General features: G+C 61.9%; 2 protein-coding genes across 3 annotated transcripts; one reads left to right on the top strand and one right to left on the bottom strand.

Moving 5' to 3' along the window:
• The first annotated feature begins 6,157 nt into the window (after window positions 1-6,157).
• CPLX3 (complexin 3) lies at window positions 6,158-9,980 on the top strand. 2 transcript variants are annotated; one of them, XM_040077383.1, is made up of 4 exons: window positions 6,158-6,403; window positions 6,867-7,300; window positions 7,618-7,705; window positions 8,909-9,980. In XM_040077383.1, exons 2-4 carry the CDS (start codon window positions 7,140-7,142, stop codon window positions 9,131-9,133), a joined length of 474 nt encoding a protein of 157 aa, XP_039933317.1. In that variant the 5' UTR covers window positions 6,158-6,403; window positions 6,867-7,139; the 3' UTR covers window positions 9,134-9,980. The 2 variants fall into 2 exon arrangements, with proteins under 2 accessions (XP_039933317.1, XP_039933316.1); XM_040077382.1 differs by having other exon boundaries at window positions 6,820-7,300.
• Window positions 9,981-13,246: 3,266 nt separating this feature from the next.
• ULK3 (unc-51 like kinase 3) lies at window positions 13,247-17,229 on the bottom strand. The gene is made up of 16 exons (XM_040077251.2): window positions 17,070-17,229; window positions 16,692-16,832; window positions 16,393-16,513; window positions 16,184-16,288; window positions 15,961-16,104; window positions 15,782-15,864; window positions 15,559-15,714; window positions 15,380-15,485; window positions 15,225-15,265; window positions 15,034-15,136; window positions 14,865-14,929; window positions 14,669-14,747; window positions 14,545-14,585; window positions 14,415-14,462; window positions 14,284-14,338; window positions 13,247-14,083 (listed from the first exon to the last, which is right to left on the bottom strand). The coding sequence occupies exons 1-16, from the start codon at window positions 17,169-17,171 to the stop codon at window positions 14,067-14,069; spliced, it is 1,407 nt and encodes a 468-aa protein (XP_039933185.1). The 5' UTR covers window positions 17,172-17,229; the 3' UTR covers window positions 13,247-14,066.
• Between the last annotated feature and the right edge of the window lie 768 nt (window positions 17,230-17,997).

Raw genomic sequence — 17,997 nt, 5'->3', positions numbered from 1 at the left:
GCAAAACTCACCCCAAAATTATTTAGATCTTAGATTATTTAGATTTTTCAATTTTCCTCCAAATGGCATCACACTTCCCGTTTTTGAGACCGTGCCTGCTCTCGGGGGTGATGTTTGGTGCCTCGGCATCCTCCGGGGTGTAGTTGGAGGATGCTGAGAGAATTGCTGGAAGCAATCGCGTTCTTCACGACAACTCGGGGAATTTAACGCGGCCACCACCGTGCCTCAGTTTCCCCACACAGAGAGGGTTGCTCCTGTCACGGGGTCTCTCTCGCTCTGGGCCTGGAGCTGCTCATCCTGGATTCCTTGTAAGTGATTTGTCCCGACGGATTTTGGGGCTCTCTCCGTCAGCAGCAGCGCGAGCAGAGGGGACAGGCTGAGTGACACCCCGGGGCTCCCGAGTGCTGGCTCGCATCATGTCCCCTTCCTCCACCTCCTCCTCCTCCCTTGGGCGCTGGGCGCAGTTGTGTCAGCTCCCATCGTGCCTCGAATTCCCGGTGTGAATCATCCTCGGCAGCGCGTTATTCCCGTGGCACACGGGGGCCTCTCCCCGCCGTGCCAGGAGGGAACAGGGACACGGCGTTTAAAAAAGCTCCGGAAAATCCAGCTTTCGGTTCCGGCAGCCCCGCTGCCTCTCCCCAACACACAGCGGGATTCCAGCTCGGGCTGGAGCTTGAGATCCCGGCTGGATCAGGACAGGGAGAGCTGGGGAGAGCCGGGGTTTGGTGTGCCGAGCCTGCCGGGGGTGAAAGGATCATTTCCAAAGTCACACATCCCTTGCTTTTCCATCCCTGCCCGTCACCTGCAGCCCGCACGGACTCCTGAGCCAAACGATCCCTTCCAGCCCCGGCCCCGGCTCCCCCCACTCCCTGCACATCCTCTCTCCTCCCCATCAGGGCTCCTGCCACAGGCTTTGGCTCTTCCCCGCGTCCGCACACCCTGCCTGCCTCCTCCCCGGTACCCCCAGAGCTGCGGGGAGCCTTCCTCGCCCTGAGCATCCAAAAATCCCCATCTCCCTTCAAAGGACCCCAATTCCAGCCGCTCTCTCCTCATTTCTCCGGGCGGCAAAGCCTCCATCCCGAGGGGAGGGAGTGCAACGAGCCCCCCACAAGCGGTTCAGTTCTCTCAGTGCTGCTCGGGGCTAATTACCAGCTCTTATTATGGCCCTTCTGCTCCGCGCTCGGAGCACGGGCTTCCCAACCCCTGGCATCCCTCGCCGGCATCTGTGCGCTGCCGGCACCTCCTCCCCCTCCACGATCGACTTTATCACAAGGACTATTTTTAGCGTGATGTACAAAGCCATTCCCACCGCCGTGCCGCGGCGTTCACCTCTCCAGCTCCCCTCTCTCTCTCTCTCACTCTCTCTCTCCCTCTTTTTTTTTTTTTTTTTTTTTTTTTTTTTTTCCCGTTCTGAGCACTCCAGGAAACGAAGGCCAGGCTGGGAAGATCCCCCGTGGGAATGCTGCGCGTGTGCGGCCGTGTGTGTGTGTGCCTTTGCTCGGGGCTCGCTCTCCACCAGCGGCGCGGAGCAGCACATGCTCTCCCCATGTGCCTGTTTACATGCTCTGTATGTCTGTCCGGCCGCATTTGTGTCACGGCTCGGGCGCCGACACCGCCCCGGGAGCCCCCCCGAGGCCCCCAGCACCTCCCTCTTCTTCCTCACCTCGCACAGCACCCCTCGTCCCGGGGGGAATTGCTGCCACACGGCTTTCTGCTGCCAGCTGCTTCCCCTCCTCCTCTGCCAGAGCACCCGCGGCACCCCAAAACCTCTCTGTCCCCCGGGACAGGGGCTGTGTGTGACAGGAGCACTCCCACCCCAAAACCTCTCTGTCCCCCGGGACAGGGGCTGTGTGTGACAGGAGCACTCCCACCCCAAAACCTCTCTGTCCCCCGGGACAGGGGCTGTGTGTGTGACAGGAGCACTCCCACCCCAAACCTCCATCCCTTGGGACAGGGGCTGTGTGTGTGACAGGAGCACCCATGGCACCCCAAAACCTCTCTGTCCCCCGGGACAGGGGCTGTGTGTGACAGGAGCACTCCCACCCCAAAACCTCTCTGTCCCCCGGGACAGGGGCTGTGTGTGTGACAGGAGCACTCCCACCCCAAACCTCCATCCCTTGGGACAGGGGCTGTGTGTGTGACAGGAGCACCCATGGCACCCCAAAACCTCTCTGTCCCCCGGGACAGGGGCTGTGTGTGTGACAGGAGCACTCCCACCCCAAAACCTCTCTGTCCCCCAGGACAGGGGCTGTGTGTGACAGGAGCACTCCCACCCCAAAACCTCCATCCCCTGGGACAGGGGCTGTGTGTGTGACAGGAGCACTCCCACCCCAAAACCTCTCTGTCCCCCGGGACAGGGGCTGTGTGTGACAGAAGCACTCCCACCCCAAAACCTCCATCCCTTGGGACAGGGGTCTCTGTGTCCTGTGTGACCATTCCCACCCCGAACCTCCCGAACCCCAGCAGTGGCGAGTCCGGGCAGCCCAGTGACACAAAGATGAGAGCTGGGAATTCTGAGAGAATTGGGGGGACACCCCAGCAGCATCCCCAGTCCTGGCTTCCCTTCCCAGGATCACTCAGGGACTCCCAGGGGCTCTGCCAGAGCACCTCAAGGAGAGGAGGGGTGCACTGGGACTTTTTCATCCTCTGGAGACGGTGTCAGATTTTGGGAACTCAAAGGCTCTATAGGAGAGGGGAGGCTTTCCATGGGAATGCCTCCATAAGTCAGGGAAAGACATCTTTGGTTTCATTTCCGTAACATGCTGCGCTGCAATCCGTCGTCCTCAGCCAAGGCAAATTCCAGCTTCATGGAGTTCTGTTCGAGAAAATGCCAGGAATCATTTAATTTGGTACCACACTCTTACCCTAAAGTTTCTTTATTCCCTCTTAGTGACACGGCAGCACTTTGACCGCAGTGAAGGAACTCCCAGTAGGGATCCCACTGAAGGGATGTTTTTCTCAAGACCTTCAGGACGTTTTCCCTCAGACTCCTGGGAGCTGTGTGTCCATGGCAGCAGCGGGACTCTCCGGATAGACGTCCCCGTGCCTTGCCCCCGCTCCCGAGGGGCACAGCAGGACACCCCTGTCCCCGTGCCTCCGCAGCCCCCATGGGCCGGTGGGGAGAGGGAAGGGGACTCTGCGGCTGTGCCGGGGTCAGAGCCGAGCGCGGCGGTTCCCGGGGTGGCGGTGCCAGTCCCCATCACCAGAAGTGACAATCAGCTGCCGAGTGCCGGCGTGCCTTCCCCCTGCTTGCTTCGGAAACGCCGCCTCGCTTCCTGCCCGTCGCGGCTCCGGCGAGCACACGGCGGCTTTCCAGGATTCCCTCTCCTATCCGAGGTCTCCAACGGTGTAAACGATGTTTCCTGGATTTCAGCTGACAAGAGTCAGGCCTTCTGATGGCCTCATTGCCATGGCCCCGCAGCTCGAGGTCACCGAGCCTTCCCCTCCCCTCTACGATCCACGGGATCGCTCCAGCAGCGGCCGCTCCAGGGCCATTTGGGGATCTCTGGAGCATCCTGTGAAACCCGGGCTGCGGTAACCGTGCCTTTGGAGGCAGTTACCTGGAAAAAAGCAGGAATGATCCCCCTCAGCATGGCAGAGGGAGCTGCTTGCTTCCAATTTAAATCAGGTGTCAGCGCTGAGAGAGGATCCTCTTAACTTCCACCGTCTTGTCTGAGGCTGCGACGGGGGGACGTCTCATCTCCCTGCCGTCTAATCCGCGGAGATGTGTGATATAGCATAAGCTAATATAATAGGTCATGCAAGGATTTACATCTCATTATGGCAGGTTAGAGTCCTGGCAGGAAGGATGACTCATCCTCACTTGAATATATTTCAGGGCTGAGGAACGGTTCAGCTGCCCAAGGAAAAGCGAATGGGGAAATCAACCACCCCCAAGCATCACCTCCCAGCTCGCTGCACCCTCCGGTCGTCCCCCAGCTCTGCCCGCAGGTGGGACACCGGCCTCTCCTCTAAAAGCCGAGGGGACGGGAGAGCTGCAAAACCCCTCTGCAGCTCCTTCCCTTTGCCTTTCGCTCCATCCCCATAAAAGTGCAAGAGGCTGCAGAGCCCAACTGGTGAGCGAGCATCGCTGCCGCGAGGGACGGCGTCCGAGGCGCTGCCGGGAACCTCGGGCTTGTTTTCACCTAGTCGCCTTGGCCGAGCGTTTCTGCTCGTCAGGAGCTGTTTGCTCTTAGTTCCTCAGACAGGGAGGCTCCGTGGGAGCTGACCCATCTAACCCAAGCTGGAAAAAATCGGTCCTGACTTCCAGTCTCTTATTGTTAATGGATGCTCGCAGCCAAATCCGCAGTGAACGAAGCTCCCAGGACCAAAATCTGCTCTGAGCCCACACGAGGCTCGGGCCAGCACCCAAGGGCACAGCCAGGGGTGCCGGTCCCTCTCCCTGCCTCTCTTGTCAGCCAGACTGACAGCCGGAACGTGACCACGCTGCTGGCAATGGGACATCTGCGGAGCTCCCGGGGCTCCCAGCCGATTCCTCAGCAGGCTGTGGCGGCTCATTGTGGGTTAAAATTAATTTTCCATGGGTTTTCCGTGGGAAAGCGCTTAGGGGGGGCCTGCGGATGGGTGTGAAAAGCAAAAATCATCACCTCAAAAAGCTGTTGAGGCTCCTGAGCTGCCAGCTCGGGGTGGGCAGCAGGCACAGGGGCTCCTGCGTGGTGGGAGGTGCTGTGGGTGTCGCTGGAGTTGTGCCAAACGGAGCCGCCTCGGTGGGACCTCCCTCATCCCAGGGTCAGTTTGCATGTTTGGATGGACTGGAGAAAACTGCTGGCATCAATCAGGGGGCTCTGCTCTGCCAGGAGAGCCGTCACCAGGACAAATCCCCTGTTGTCACCTCCAAGAGTGCGCTCTGATCCCTATGAGCGGCAGTCAGTACCAAGCTGCTGACCAGATTATTATCCTAGAAAAATTAGTTCTTTTTTAATCTGTTTTCCTCTTAAGGCATAATTTTACCTTGGACGGGGGGGATGGGAGGAGCTGGGCCGATCCCCCCCTCCCTCCGTCACTTTGTTCTGTCGCTTCACAGCTGTTCCATCATTCTAATCTGCAGAGATTGTCTTTATATTTCGGAAATGAAATGATTCCCCGCAAGCCGGGATTGGGGCCTGGATCCGCGCTCGTTTTTCATGAGCGGAGAAGAAAAAAGGGAGAAATGTCTGTTAAAGCCAGGCTGGCCATCTGGAAGGGAGGTGCGCTGCTGATGCCATTAATTGCTCACTCCCCAAGGCCTGGAAGGCGGCTGCAGTCAAAGGGAAGAGCAGGAGTGGGAGTGGGGTTGGAGAGAGCGAGGGAATGGTAAAACAAAATCAACGCCTGCTCCATCCTCTTGATTTAGGTGATGGACAAACGCTCTCGTGCCTGCGTTCTGGGGGCTGAGAGCAGCTCTAGTATTAATTAATATCGTAAAATCATGGAATCACGGAATCCCAGGGTGGCCGGAGTCAGAAGGGACCTTGAAGCTCTTCCAAGCTCCAACCCCCTGCCAAAGCAGGGCCACCTTCCACTATCCCGGGTTGCTCCAAGCCCTCTCCATCCTGGCCTTGGACACTTCCAGAGACGGGAATACTTCCAGGGATATCATTAATAGGATAAAGGGGAAGGAACTTTTGGGCACCAGCCCTTGGAGAGATGAGCCAACAGCAGTTGTGCCTGGTGCTGGCACATATGGCTTGTTCCGAGTGTCAAGCTCGGCTTTTCCTCCTGCCAGACCCCAAGGATGGGGAATAGAGTGGGAGAAAGGGCACTGTGGAGGGTTTGCTCCTCGGCGGGATGAAGCAGCCAGAAACCACGGAAGGAAGGGTGTCCGGGGGGGCTCCCCGCCGCCCCCACCATGGCTCCGTCCGCCCCGGTGGCCCCGGGGAGCTCGAGGGGCTCCTTCTTCTTCCCGCGGGGGTGGCGTCACTCGCGGTGGTCCGGGGTGGGTCGGGACGGCGGCGGCTCCGCCCGGGGGAGGCGGCGGGGCCGGGGGAGGCGGCGGGGCCGGGGGAGGCGGCGGGGCCAGGGGAGGCGGTGCCGCCGCCACCGTGCAGGGACACACACACCGGAGCTGTGCGAGCCCCGGTGCCGCAGCTCCCGCTCCGCTCCCGGCCGGGACCGCTCCGCCATGGGCGGCCGGGCGGCGCGGCCCCGCTGACCCCGCGCACCCCGGCAGCAGCTCCGGCATCCCGCGCTCCGGCATCCCGTGCTCCGGCATCCACGCAGCTCGGTGCTCCGACATCCCTGAAGCTCCGGACTCCGCTGTCCCAGGAACTGAGCTCCCTGGAACTCCGCTCCGCTGAGCCCGGCTCCTCCATCACTCGGTACTCCGGCATCCCGGGAACTCTGTACTCCACCAACCCGGGAACTCCGCTGCTCTGACCGCTGGTCCCAGCTCCTCGGGAATTCGGTACTCTCTCACCCCGGGAATTCTCCTCCTCTGAGCCCATCTCCTCCATAACCCCGTGCCCCAGCTCCCCGGGAACCCATCTCCCCCGTCCCTGGCTTCCCCACCGCCCGGTACTCTGGCACCCCGGGAACTCAGCTCTCCGTCATCCCGGGAATTCATCCCCGCTCAGCCCCTCTCCTCCGTAACCCCGCGCCGCAGCTCCGCGGGGACTCAGCTCTGCTGACCCCGGCTTCTCTTCACTCGGCATTCTGCCCCCCGGGAAATTCAGCTCTGCTGATCCTGGCTCCTCAGGGATCCGGTACTGTGCGAGCTCGGCTCTGCTAATCCCGCATCCTCCATAACCCCGCATCCCAGCTCCCCGCGAACTCATCTCCCCTGTTCCCACCTCCTCCTAACCCGCTGTCCCCGCTCCCCAGGAGCCGCGCTCCGCTCATCGCGGCTCTTCCACCGCCCGGCGTCCCAGCTCCCGGGGCACTGCCCGGCAGCCCCTCTCCGCTGTGCCCGGCCGCTCCGTATCCAGGCACGCCGGCTCGCCAGCAGCTCCCATCCACAGCATCCCGGTGATTATTCCCCAGCACCCACCATCGCTGGGCTCCCTGGCGCTCCAGCTCGCCCTTAGCCCCGCTCCTCGGGGTCTCCTGGCCCTGCGCATCCCCGCCTTGCCCCGGTGCCCCCGGCTGTCCCGGCCGCAGAGCCGCGCTGCCCCCCGGCCCCGCGGCCCCCCGAGGACGCGGCCATGGCGTTCATGGTGAAGAGCATGGTGGGGGGGCAGCTGAAGAACCTCACGGGCGGCCTGGGCGGCGAGGAGAAGAGCGAGGGCGAGAAGTCTCCGGCCGAGGCGCAGGGCATGACCCGCGAGGAGTACGAGGAATATCAGCGGCAGCTGGTGGAGGAGAAGTGAGTGCCAGCGGCACCGGGCCCCGGCACGGCCCGGGGTCCCCGCGGGAAGGGAGGGGGTGCTCCCGCATCCCGCGCGTGGGAGATGGGGGGGGACGGCGGCGCCGTGAGGGGGTTTAACGAGCCCCCTAATCCCTTAATCCGCTTCCTCGCCCGGGAGATGGGGTTGTTTTCTCCTTCCAGGCTGAGCTGGCGGGAGGAAATTGTGGGAAATCGGGAGTTTTCAGAGAAAATGGGGGGTGCCGAGGTTGGGGGAAAGCGCAAACCCAGGGACTGGGAGGCACGGGCTGTTGGTAAGCGCCCCGTGTTCTTCACAGGATGGAGAGAGATGCCCAGTTTGCCCAGCGCAAGGCGGAGAGAGCCACGGTCAGGTCCCACTTCCGAGACAAGTACAGGCTCCCCAAGGTACGGCTGCGCTGGGAAAGGGGGGACAGGGGGAGCCGAGCTCCGGATGGAGCTCTGGAGTGAGAGGAAGGGACAAGACCCCCTTTGGCTGGCGGGGGTTTGAGCCTCAAAGCCCAAATGCAAATAAATTCCCCTCAAAACATTCTTCTCCCCAAACTTTGGTCCCCTTCCTTCCCCCCAGGCGCCACAGACCACCAGTCCCAGACCACCAGCTTTGCTTGATCCCCCTCTTCCACGCTTTTGCCCCCTAAATCCAGCTGGGTGAGGGAAAACCACCTTCACCCCAGACTCCCCGGAGCCGGGAGCAGAGCCAGGGTTGCACCTTTCTGCCTGGATTAGCCAGCTCCTCTCCCCAGATTATTTGGCAAACGTCTCCCACCCAAACTCCAGTTCTGGAATTTCTGCACGATGAAGGATTCACTAGAAACAATTTAATCAAGGCGTAATTCAGCCTTTCTTGGAATTGTCACAAGCTCTTTTCCCTCCAAACCCACCCTTCATTCAGGAAGAGTCGCTCAGTGGTGAATACTCCAAATTGGAGCCGGGCTAATATTAGTTCCGAAGGGTCAGCTAAGCCAAGTGAGATTGCTCTGATTGTTTGGCGTTGTTCAGGCAGCCCGGATTCACCCCCACCCTGCTTCCCACCCCCCTTTATATCCAGGAAATAGCTGGAAAATTTCTTTCGCCCCCTGCCAAAAGCCAGAAAAGGCAGAGAAAGAAGAGATGGAGATATTTTTTTATTCCCCAGGGGAAACTGGGGTTGATTTGGATCTGGCCCCACCATCCTTTCACTGCCTTCTTGTGCTTGAGATGTCCTTTCTCATCTCTTGACAAGTTTCTTCTGCTCATTTCTGATCCCGCTTGGCAGCCGGGCTGCCTCATCCCGGATCTCCCCACGGCTCCCGACACAGAGCTGATCCCAACAGTCGTTAAGCAGAAGCGTGCTTTAATTAGGAGCCTGGCCCCCCGCAAGGCGAGCTGCTCACCAGTTTGTACTGGTGCTGCGCGTGGGTTCCGTCTCGGCTCTCGCTGTGCGTGCCCAGGCTCTCCTCAGCCTGGATCAACATCCCACCCTCACCCCCGGGAGCCTTCCCGCACGGTCCCTGGCGTGGGAAGACAGCCCAAAGCCCCTCCCGCCATGCTTCCAGAGCCCCCTTCCCGCTGTGCCGTGCCCCCTCCCGACTCCCTCCCGGCCCGTTCCAGAACGAGACGGATGACAACCAGATCCAGCTGGTGGGAGGTGACGTGGAGCTGCCCAAGGAGCTGGCCAAGATGATTGAGCAGGACAACGAGGAGGAGGAGGAGAAGAACTCGGTTATCGGCCAGCTCAGCAACATCCAGAACCTGGACCTTGATTCCTTGAAGGACAAAGCTTCGGCCACGCTAGAGGACCTGAAGCAATCGGCCGAGAAATGCTCCGTGATGTGATGGGGCTGAGCGGGGAGGGGACGCAGCGCAGGGTCCGGCGGGGGCTGCCGCCTGCAGCGGGGCCCGCAGCCACGTTGTCACCCTGGCCGTGTGTCACTCGGGTCCTCCTGAGCCGCGGGACCCCTCGAGCCCCTGACCCAGACGTCCCTGATGTGTGGTTCTCGTTTCGTTCTCCGGGCTGAGGTTAGAGCCAAGAGCCAGCATGTCCCCCTCGTACCCCTCCCGTGCCCGGGCAGGGGGTGTCCACCGCCCAGGAGAGCCCAGGAGGCTGCAGGGAAGGAGAGCGACCTTGGGGTGTCATTGACCTTGGGGTGTCATTGACCTTGGGGTGGCGGCCACACGCTCTGCCTCCACTCGGCTTCCTAGAAATGACCGGGAGGCTCCGGTTTGCCTCGCAAGGACGAGGCAGGGTGTGGAACACCCCCCTCCCTGCGTCCCGTTCCCATCACCCGAGACACGACATCCCATCCCCGTAAGGAACACCAGCCCCTGTGCCCTTGAGGGCCCCTCTGAAGGAGCCGGCCGGGAAGGACCTGCCATACGATCCCGCTCGTCCCCGTGCGAAGGGGGGTGCTGAAGCCCCAAGTGACACCAGAGAGGAACAAACGCCCTCCCCGGTGCTGAGCTGAGCCCTTCCCCGGAGCAGTGGTGTCCCCCTCCTGGGATGGGATCCTGTCTTTGTTCCTTCCAGGAGAAGAACAAAGCGACGAGGGAATATCTCCCCGTCCTCCCGCTCGTCGTGCTGTAGTTGTGCTGTGCTCGGTTGAGTGTCCCTCACCTCCTGTGCTGTCCCCGTGCCATGGTACTGTTATAACCGGTGGAATAAATACCAGGAGATGTCTATGCATTTATTTTTCTCCCTGGGCTCTGTTTTCCTGGCCAGTTTTTCCTGTTTTCCTGGTTTTGGGGTGCCCCTTCCCGAGGCAGTGACAGGAGCTCCGTGGCAGCAGAACCCCAAAGAAAGCACCTCTCCTGGTTGCACTCACATTTGGGACCAAAGGGATGCTACGAGCAGCTCTTTGACAGCAGCCGGGTTTAAAAGCCAACAAAATTCCCTTTTTTTCCGCAGATTTTTGTCTGTTTTAATACAAAAGCTTCAGAACTCTCAGTTTTATGGGCACTGCAGGGCGTCCAGCGCACTGCTCCAAGCAAGGACACTCTCTGCAGGGCTGAGCCCGTGCTAGCGCAGGTGTGACTCCCAGCCCCGGCAGCATCCCGGCAGGCAGGGGCCTCCTGTGGAGAGGCCTCCTGGGAAAACTTGGCATGGGCTGGGGATTTATCGCTCCAAATCCCGTGGGAGATGATTAACTGCAGTTTGGCTTTGCAGGGGCGGATGGGTCATCCAGGAAAACGCAGGAGAGGGTGCTGGGAAACTGATCTTGTTATTATTGTTATTGTTTATTAGTACTAGTATTGGTGCTGGATCAAGCCATGGCTGGGGCTGCTCCACCAAGAGATTCCTTTCTGCCCCCAGCCCCCGATAATCCTGTGCCAGGGCCGGGTGGTTCTGGGAAACTCCCGATGTCCGTCCCTGAGAGGACAGACAGACAGACAGACAGACTATGGTGTGGACACACATCTCCACAACCCTCCAGCCCCTGGGACCAGGGGACTCCAGCGGCTCCGGGGACATCTGCTCCCGTCTGATCCCCGCACGGCGCTGGGAGCCGGGCAGAAACGAGAGAGGCCATTGGCAGGAGCAGCTTTAGCTGTGGAAGGAGACCATACCTGAGGAGGATCAGCCCGAGCCGATCTAATCCCCCACCAGGAAAGGGATAGCAGGGAGCAGGCACGGCCCGAGCCGAGCCCTCGGTGTTTAAACCCCGGGCCCGCGGCGCGGTCAGCGCTCATCCCGGCGGAGAGCGGGATCCCAAGCGGAGCGGGAGCCGCGGGATGCGCCGGGGATGCAGCCCCGCGGTTCATCCCCCTACAACCGGCCGGGATCCTCTCCCGCACCTTTTCCTCGGCCCCCCCCTTGCCCTGCCCCCCGTGCCCGACCCCCGGGCTGTGCTCCGCGCTCTCCCGGCACACGCGCCGCCACGCAAAGGCCGCGTGAAGCTCGGCGGGTTTATTTTAGGAGGCACCGTGACCCCCAGGCATGTGAAAAGCCAGGCAGCCCCCGCTCCCCCCGCCAGGCGCCCGAGATGTGTTAAGCCTCAGCAAAGCGTTCCCGGCAAAGCGGAGCATCGGCGACTCCGAGGATGCTCCTGTGAGGATGCTCCTGCGAGGATGCATCCCTGCTCCCAGCGCTGGGCGACGGCCGGTAGCGGGGAGGAGAGATCGGGAACGAGGGAAGAGAGGTCGGGATGGAGGGAGGAGAGGTCGGGATGGAGGGAGGAGAGGTCAGGATGAAGGGAGGACAGGTCGGGATGGCGGGATGGAGGGAGGAGAGGATGGGATGGAGGGAGGAGAGGATGGGATGGGGGCAGCTGGGGCAGACAGCCCCCTCCTGCCTCTTCCCTGCCCAGTTTTCAGTGGTTCCTGCTGCAGTATCCTGAGCATCCCTGCAGCCTCCACGACTGCTCCAGGCATCAACACACAGAGTAAAAACCTTAAAGTGAAGAATAAGTGTGGGCTAAAGCAGAAAATGTATTTTTTCTCTCTCTCTTTCACAGGCCTTCTATGATTTCTTCACCTATGGGGCTGGGATTGGGATGGGTTTGTCCAAGCAAGCCCTTGCTGGCTGCTGGAAGATGCTGGCAGTAAGGAGTTCTGTCAGTAAAACAAAATAACTTTTATTGATCAGATAACATAAGCTGTATTGACAAAACTCCTGCCCTCCTGCACCACCTCCATTCCTCAGCCAGCTGCAGGATCTTCCTCCTTCCCAGCGGTGAGTGTGGGACGAGCGAGTGGTTTCCCCAATGGATAAAGCATTAAATGAGCAATTGTTAAAGCACTGAAACAAATGAGCTGCCACGGAAGGCTGGGGAACCTCCCTTCTTCTTTTCGCAGGCAATTAAACCTCCCTGCGAGCTGCCGAGGGAAGGGGTGGCCCATCCATCCACCCACCGCTGGTCCAACGGTCGGGATTAATCCGATTAAAGAGCCCTGGGAAAGCCCAAGGTTGGCTCCACACGCTGACCTCACGTCAACCCACGCGCTGGCACCACGATGGCGACAGCCCAGCTGCCGCTCCCACACCTCTCTGGGTGACAATCCAACCCCGTGAGCCCTGGAAGAGCCCTTTGGAAGGGCTGGGCGTCGGCACGGATGGGACTGGAGCGGAGCAGCGAAGCTGGGCGACAGGCACCGCTCGCTTCGTGCCGCCTTCCCTCGGTGACGTTTGGGCAGCGCTGCGCCCAAAACACCGGCGCGGGAGGCGCTCACATCCACCCCGACGCAAAGCTGGGCCACCCCGGGCTCCATCAGCCCCAGGGGAGCATCCGGAGCCTGCTCCTGCTTCCGAGGGCTGGGAATGGGCCGCGCTGGCGGCCGAGCGTGAAGGCAGATGCGATTATCCGCGCCGGCTGCCGCAGCCAGCCGCTGCGGCCGTCCCCGGCGGCCCCCTGCCCGCCACGGGCCGGGGGAGGACACAGGCTTGGAAAGCACTTTAAAGCCTCAGGATATAATCTCTGCTCCGAATAGTAACGATAAGAATAAAAAGATATAATAAAAGATATGAGCCGGGAAGCTCCACGCCGGTTTGAGCACGGAGCAGCCGGCACAGGGGCAGGATCTGGGGGGAGGTCACGGCTCGGAATATCCATGGGACACCCCAAAAATCCCCCTGTTGTTTGCTTCAGCCCGTCTGCCTTCCCCCCGGGCCCAGCCCGGCCCTTCCTCACCCGCCACAAAACCCTATGGGAGAAAACAGGATTTTACGTAACGGCTCATGTCGTTCTGCTCCGTGTTTTCCACACACACAAAAAAAGATGGGAAGTGAAAACAAGGTCAAACCTTGCTTTGGCTGCCTCGTGTCCCCAGGGAGCACGGGAAGGGAGAGCACTGCTGGAGCAGAGGAGGGCACAGCCCAGCTCTTCTCCTGGGGGAACAGGGACGAGGGTCCCCAGCCCTCCTCGATGGCTCCAGGACACTAGGCTGGCTCTGGGTCCTGGGCTGGCCTGGAGACCCCTCTTAGGCTTAAATCACAAACCCGAGAGCGGAGGAGGTGGAGAAACCAAAATTAAAGTTTATTAAAGACAATAAATTACATTCCCTTGAGATACAGTAGTTTTTGAGACGAGTACCTTGCTCTGCAGGGCAGGCAACCTCAGCACCCCATAGCAGTGACTGGTGGGAACATGATTTGGGTGTTGGGGGTGCCAGGGCCCTGAGGAGTGGAGCAGGGCAGGCAGGATGCTGAGAGTGTCTCCCTGGAGGTGACTGACTGCTGCTCGTGCCCCGCTGCTCACGGTCATGACGCTGATGACGCAGCCAGTGCCCGCCACGCTCCAGGATGAGGGAGGAAAAGCCTCATTCCCAGTGCTCCAGCAGTGAGAGGCAGGGAGGAGTGGCTGGGCCGGGCCAGTGCACCGGATGCTGGATGCTGCACGAGCAGCGGTGGATGCAGAGGTAGATGCTGGGCGAGGAAGGCACAGCGGAGCATCGCTGCCCACCCGCAGCTCCCGGCTGGATTTGTGGACCTGGGCCGTGCGGGCTCCCCCAGAATTTGGGAGGTGGGAGAACCACCCAGCCAAAAAAGCAGGAGGGATGTCCTGCCAGGGCCCAGTGCCAGGATAAAAATACCCTTCCCGCGGCAGCCAGCGGAGGGAATTAGAGTGGAATAACCCGCCGGCTGTGGCAGGGGAGGCTGCAGCAGCAGACGGTCGAGGCAGGGCTGGCAGGGAGGGGGGCAGATGTCCCCGCGGGCCCCGGCGCTGGGAGCCCGAGGGTGAGCCCCAGGTGTCACCCTGCCGGCGGGGACGGAAGCCTCGCCTCGGGGCGTCCTGGCAGGGCGGTGAGCAGCGTCCCGCTGGGCAGCTCCCGCGAGTCACTGCAAGGTACAGGCTGTGCCGGGGCACACCGGCACTCAGCGGGCTGCCCGTGCCGCTGCCACCCCCAGGGCGGGCTCCCGGGCAGGGACGAGCCCGTGCTGGGCGGACACGGGGCTGGGCGGGGTTGGGATCAGCCGCGGGCAGGGATATCCGCACGGCCGTGCGGCAGCCGGAGGAATATTCCCCGAGTCCCCTCGGAAAAGGACGACTCACCGCTCCGGACGGACTCTGCCAGCGCCTCTTTGCCCAGGGATTGTGCCTCCCGCATCTGCCAAGGGACGGGGGGCTTTTCCAGCATTTATCCTCCCCCAGCGTGCTCCGGAGCCCTCCCTCACTCATCATACCTTGATTTGATCCTTCAGGTACTCGGCTCGGGCCATCAGGGTCTGGATCTGGTGGGGACAGAGAGAGGACACCAGTCCCTCTGGAGCCAGGCCACCGGGGACAGCCGGGCGTCCCAGGGCTGGCACTCACCTCGGCATGGAGCAGCTCCCGCCGCCGCCCCGCCGGCTCCGCTGCAGGGGAAATGTGCCAGGGGATGAGGGATGGGAGCAGGACCCATCCCTGCCCTAAAACCCCGGCCGCAGTCCCAACTCACCGGCCAGGAGCAGCAGCAGCTCCCCCAAGCTCTGCTGGTACAGCTCCAGGGCATCACTGTCATCCCTGCCTTCCTCCTCCTGCAAGAGGCCGCGGGCGCTGGCTGTGGCTGGGGGCATCCAGCAGCCCCCTCCCCACCGGGTTTGCAGCTTCCCCTTCCCTCGGGGGGTGAGGGGACCCCCGCGGCCGCCCCTCACCTTGGCGATGGCAGCTGAAGCCACTTCCAGCGCGGCGCAGAGCCGAGGCTTGTCCTTGGCCATCTCTGCAAGGGGACACAGCTACGGGGATTGCCCCAAACCTTCACCCTTCAGCCCAAACCCCCACTGCTGCCCCCTGCCAGCTCCAGCGCCGGGGGATGCTCACTACCTTTAAGGAGCTCTCTGGCCGGGTTTCCTTTCTCCAGGAGGTTCTTGTTGCTGGAGGTGACCAACACCTTCAGCTCCTCTGCTCGGGAGATGTACTGCCTCACCTGTGGACGTTTTGGGGGTGAGAGGAGCTCCGATACGGGGTGCAGAGGATGGGGGTGCTGCCTCCACCCCCCAGGGGTTTTTGCTCACCTTGGCCCGGATGGCTTCTTTGCGCTGAGCATCGGTTTCATCTGAGGGGGAGAACGACCAAACACAGGGGTGGGTGGGCTGAAAACTGGGCTCCCCCGGGGCGCTGCCCCCCAAAAAACACACCCAGGCCCCACAAAACCCCCGGGGGGACTCACAGTGCAGCGCTGGCACGAAATACTCCAGGGCTTTGCGGTAGAGGGAGAAGGCGGCCTTGGCGTCTCCCTCCTGATCCTTCCTCACCGCCTCCACCACCAGGTCAGTCTGGAGGACACAACGGGGGTCTCACGGCTTGGAACCCCCCCGTTCCAGGGAGCAGCCCCCAGCCCCAGCTCACCGCCTTGCCCAGGCTCTCGGGGCCAGGGATGTGCTCCATGTCCACGAAGGGGTGGGCAAAGAAGCACTCGAAGGAGATGCGCTTCCGAGGGTCCCGCTCCAGCAGCTGTCCCAGGAGATCCCGGCATTCCAGAGAGAGCTGGGGCCGCCTGGGGAGCTGGGGAAGGAAGGAGCTGAGCCCGCTGACCACTGTGAGAACCCCCCAGCTCCATCCCACCCGTTACCTCCACAGCCCGGTCGCTGCGGATCTTCTCCTCCAGCTCGGCGAAGGAGTGGGAAGCGAAGGGCGGCTTCCCAAAAAGTGCTTCTGCGGAGGGAAGAGGAGCGGTGGGGGGTAGATGGAGAGAGGGAAACCAGCCCCGAGTAGAGCCCCCCAGCCCGGGGCAATAAAAGCCAAACCCACCGTAAAGGATGACGCCCACCGACCAGAGGTCCGCGCGGGCGTCGTAGTGCTGCCGACACACCATCTCGGGGGCCATGTAGAGCGGCGAGCCGCGCAGCACGTGCTTCTCATCCCACGGGGACATGTACTGAGCAAAGCCGAAATCTGCCGGACAGAGAGCTCGTGGGGGCACAGGGAGAAGGGGGCTGGCCCCTCCCAGCCCCTCCCAGGGGGCTGCCCTGACCTGCCAGCTTCAGCTGGGGGTTCTCCGGGGCGCTCAGGAGGATGTTCTGCGGCTTCAGGTCCAGGTGCGAGATGTTGCGGTCGTGGAGGAACTTCAGGGCGCAGGCTGGGCGGGTGGACGGGCACGTGATAGCACAGCCCCGCGCCCCCGAAACCCTCGGGAAGGGTGCCCACCAGAGCCAGAGTGGGAGCCAGGCGGGGTGTCCTCACCGAGCTGCTGCAGGAAGACTCGTGCCACCTTCTCGGGGAGCATCCGGCGCGTGCGGATGAAGCGGGAGAGGTCCCCCCCAGCGCAGAACTCCATGATCAGGTAGATGTGGTCACTGTCCCACTGCGAGGCAACAAGACCCTGCCGTGCCACCCCAGCCAGTCCCACCCACACCGGCTCAACTGGACCAGTTTGCCCAGTTGCTGGCACCAAGCCCCACGAATACACCCTTGGGAAGCGGGGATGGATCCAAGCCAGAGTAGTTCTGGCTCAGAGGGGCCCCGGGAAGCCCCCAGCCCACCTGGAAGTCCTTGAGCTCCACGATGTTGGGATGGCGGATGGTCTTGAGGATCTCGATCTCTGTCAGCAGGTTCTCCACCGATGCTCGGTTCAGGCTCCTCTTGTTGACGCACTTGATGGCCACCACCTCACGCGTGTCCCTCTGCCGAGGAAGGGGGGCAACGCTGGAGCCCCCCACCCGAACAGCCACCCTGGGCCGCTCCCCCGGCCCGCCGGGCGGGGAGGGAAGGGAAGGAGCCCTGCAAGCGGGCGGCAGGTGCCAGGAGGCGGCTATAGGGGCGGTATCCCACGTGGAGGACTGGAAATCGGGGGGTCCCACGGGAGTGAGGGGGCAGATTGGGGAGCAAAAAGGCGAGCGCCGCGGCGGGCTCGGCCCTACCTTCCTGTAGGCCTTGTAGACGGTGGCGTAGGTGCCGGAGCCGAGGGGCTCGGTGAGGATGAACTCGTCGAGGCGCGGCGGGGCCCAGCCGGCCCCGGCCATGGCCCCTCCGGACCCCCGGTCCCGGTACTCGGGGCCCGGGAGCCGCTTCCGCCTTCCCGGCGCGCCGCGGCTCAGGCCACGCCCGTGGCCACGCCCCCAAGGCCACACGGACACGCCCCGCGTCCTTCGTCGCGCGCCAAGCCACGCCTCCGTCAGCAATGGCCACGCCCCTGAACTGCCAATCAATGTGGCCACGCCCCCAACCAGCCCCGCCATGGCCACGCCCCCTCCACCGGCACAGGCACCGTATCTGGACCACATGAACAATTTTTTATTAATAATTTTTTTAAACATTAAAAGATCAGACGCGGGGAAAAAAAAAACCCAACAGAATAATACAGGAGGAAAAGGGTGTGAAAATACCGATTTCTGTGTCCCAGCGCGCCCCCACCGCCCCTCAGCAGCACAGGATGGGGGTCTAATGCAGCCCCCGCCTCGGCAAAGGGGCACCACAAAGCCAGATCTGCATGAACCCCCCTCCCCGACAGCCAAAACACGGGGCTGGAGGAGGGAGAGGTGGGAATCTGCCCCCATCCACCCCTGCGCCCCGAGGGACATCCCATCTTGGGATGCAGCTGAACACACATCAAAACAGTTCCTTCCCAGCTAAAAAAAAAATTAAACTCGTGAGGAGGAAGGCGGGGAGGAGCTTTCCCTGGAGAAAGACTCATTCAAGGTTAGTTGGAGAAGGGCGTCACAGGCACTGCGTGACCCGGCATCCTCAGCTGCCCCAACCTGGAGCTGGGAGCCAAACCAAAATCCCTTTTCCTGTTCCAAGTCACTGAGGAGACTCAGCTTCCACTGATCCCTTCTTCCCCGCTCTGTG

Source organism: Hirundo rustica, chromosome 13, assembly GCF_015227805.2.
Source record: "Hirundo rustica isolate bHirRus1 chromosome 13, bHirRus1.pri.v3, whole genome shotgun sequence".
NCBI classification, from domain to species: domain Eukaryota; kingdom Metazoa; phylum Chordata; class Aves; order Passeriformes; family Hirundinidae; genus Hirundo; species Hirundo rustica.
This window is presented reverse-complemented; position numbering and strand designations above follow the sequence as displayed.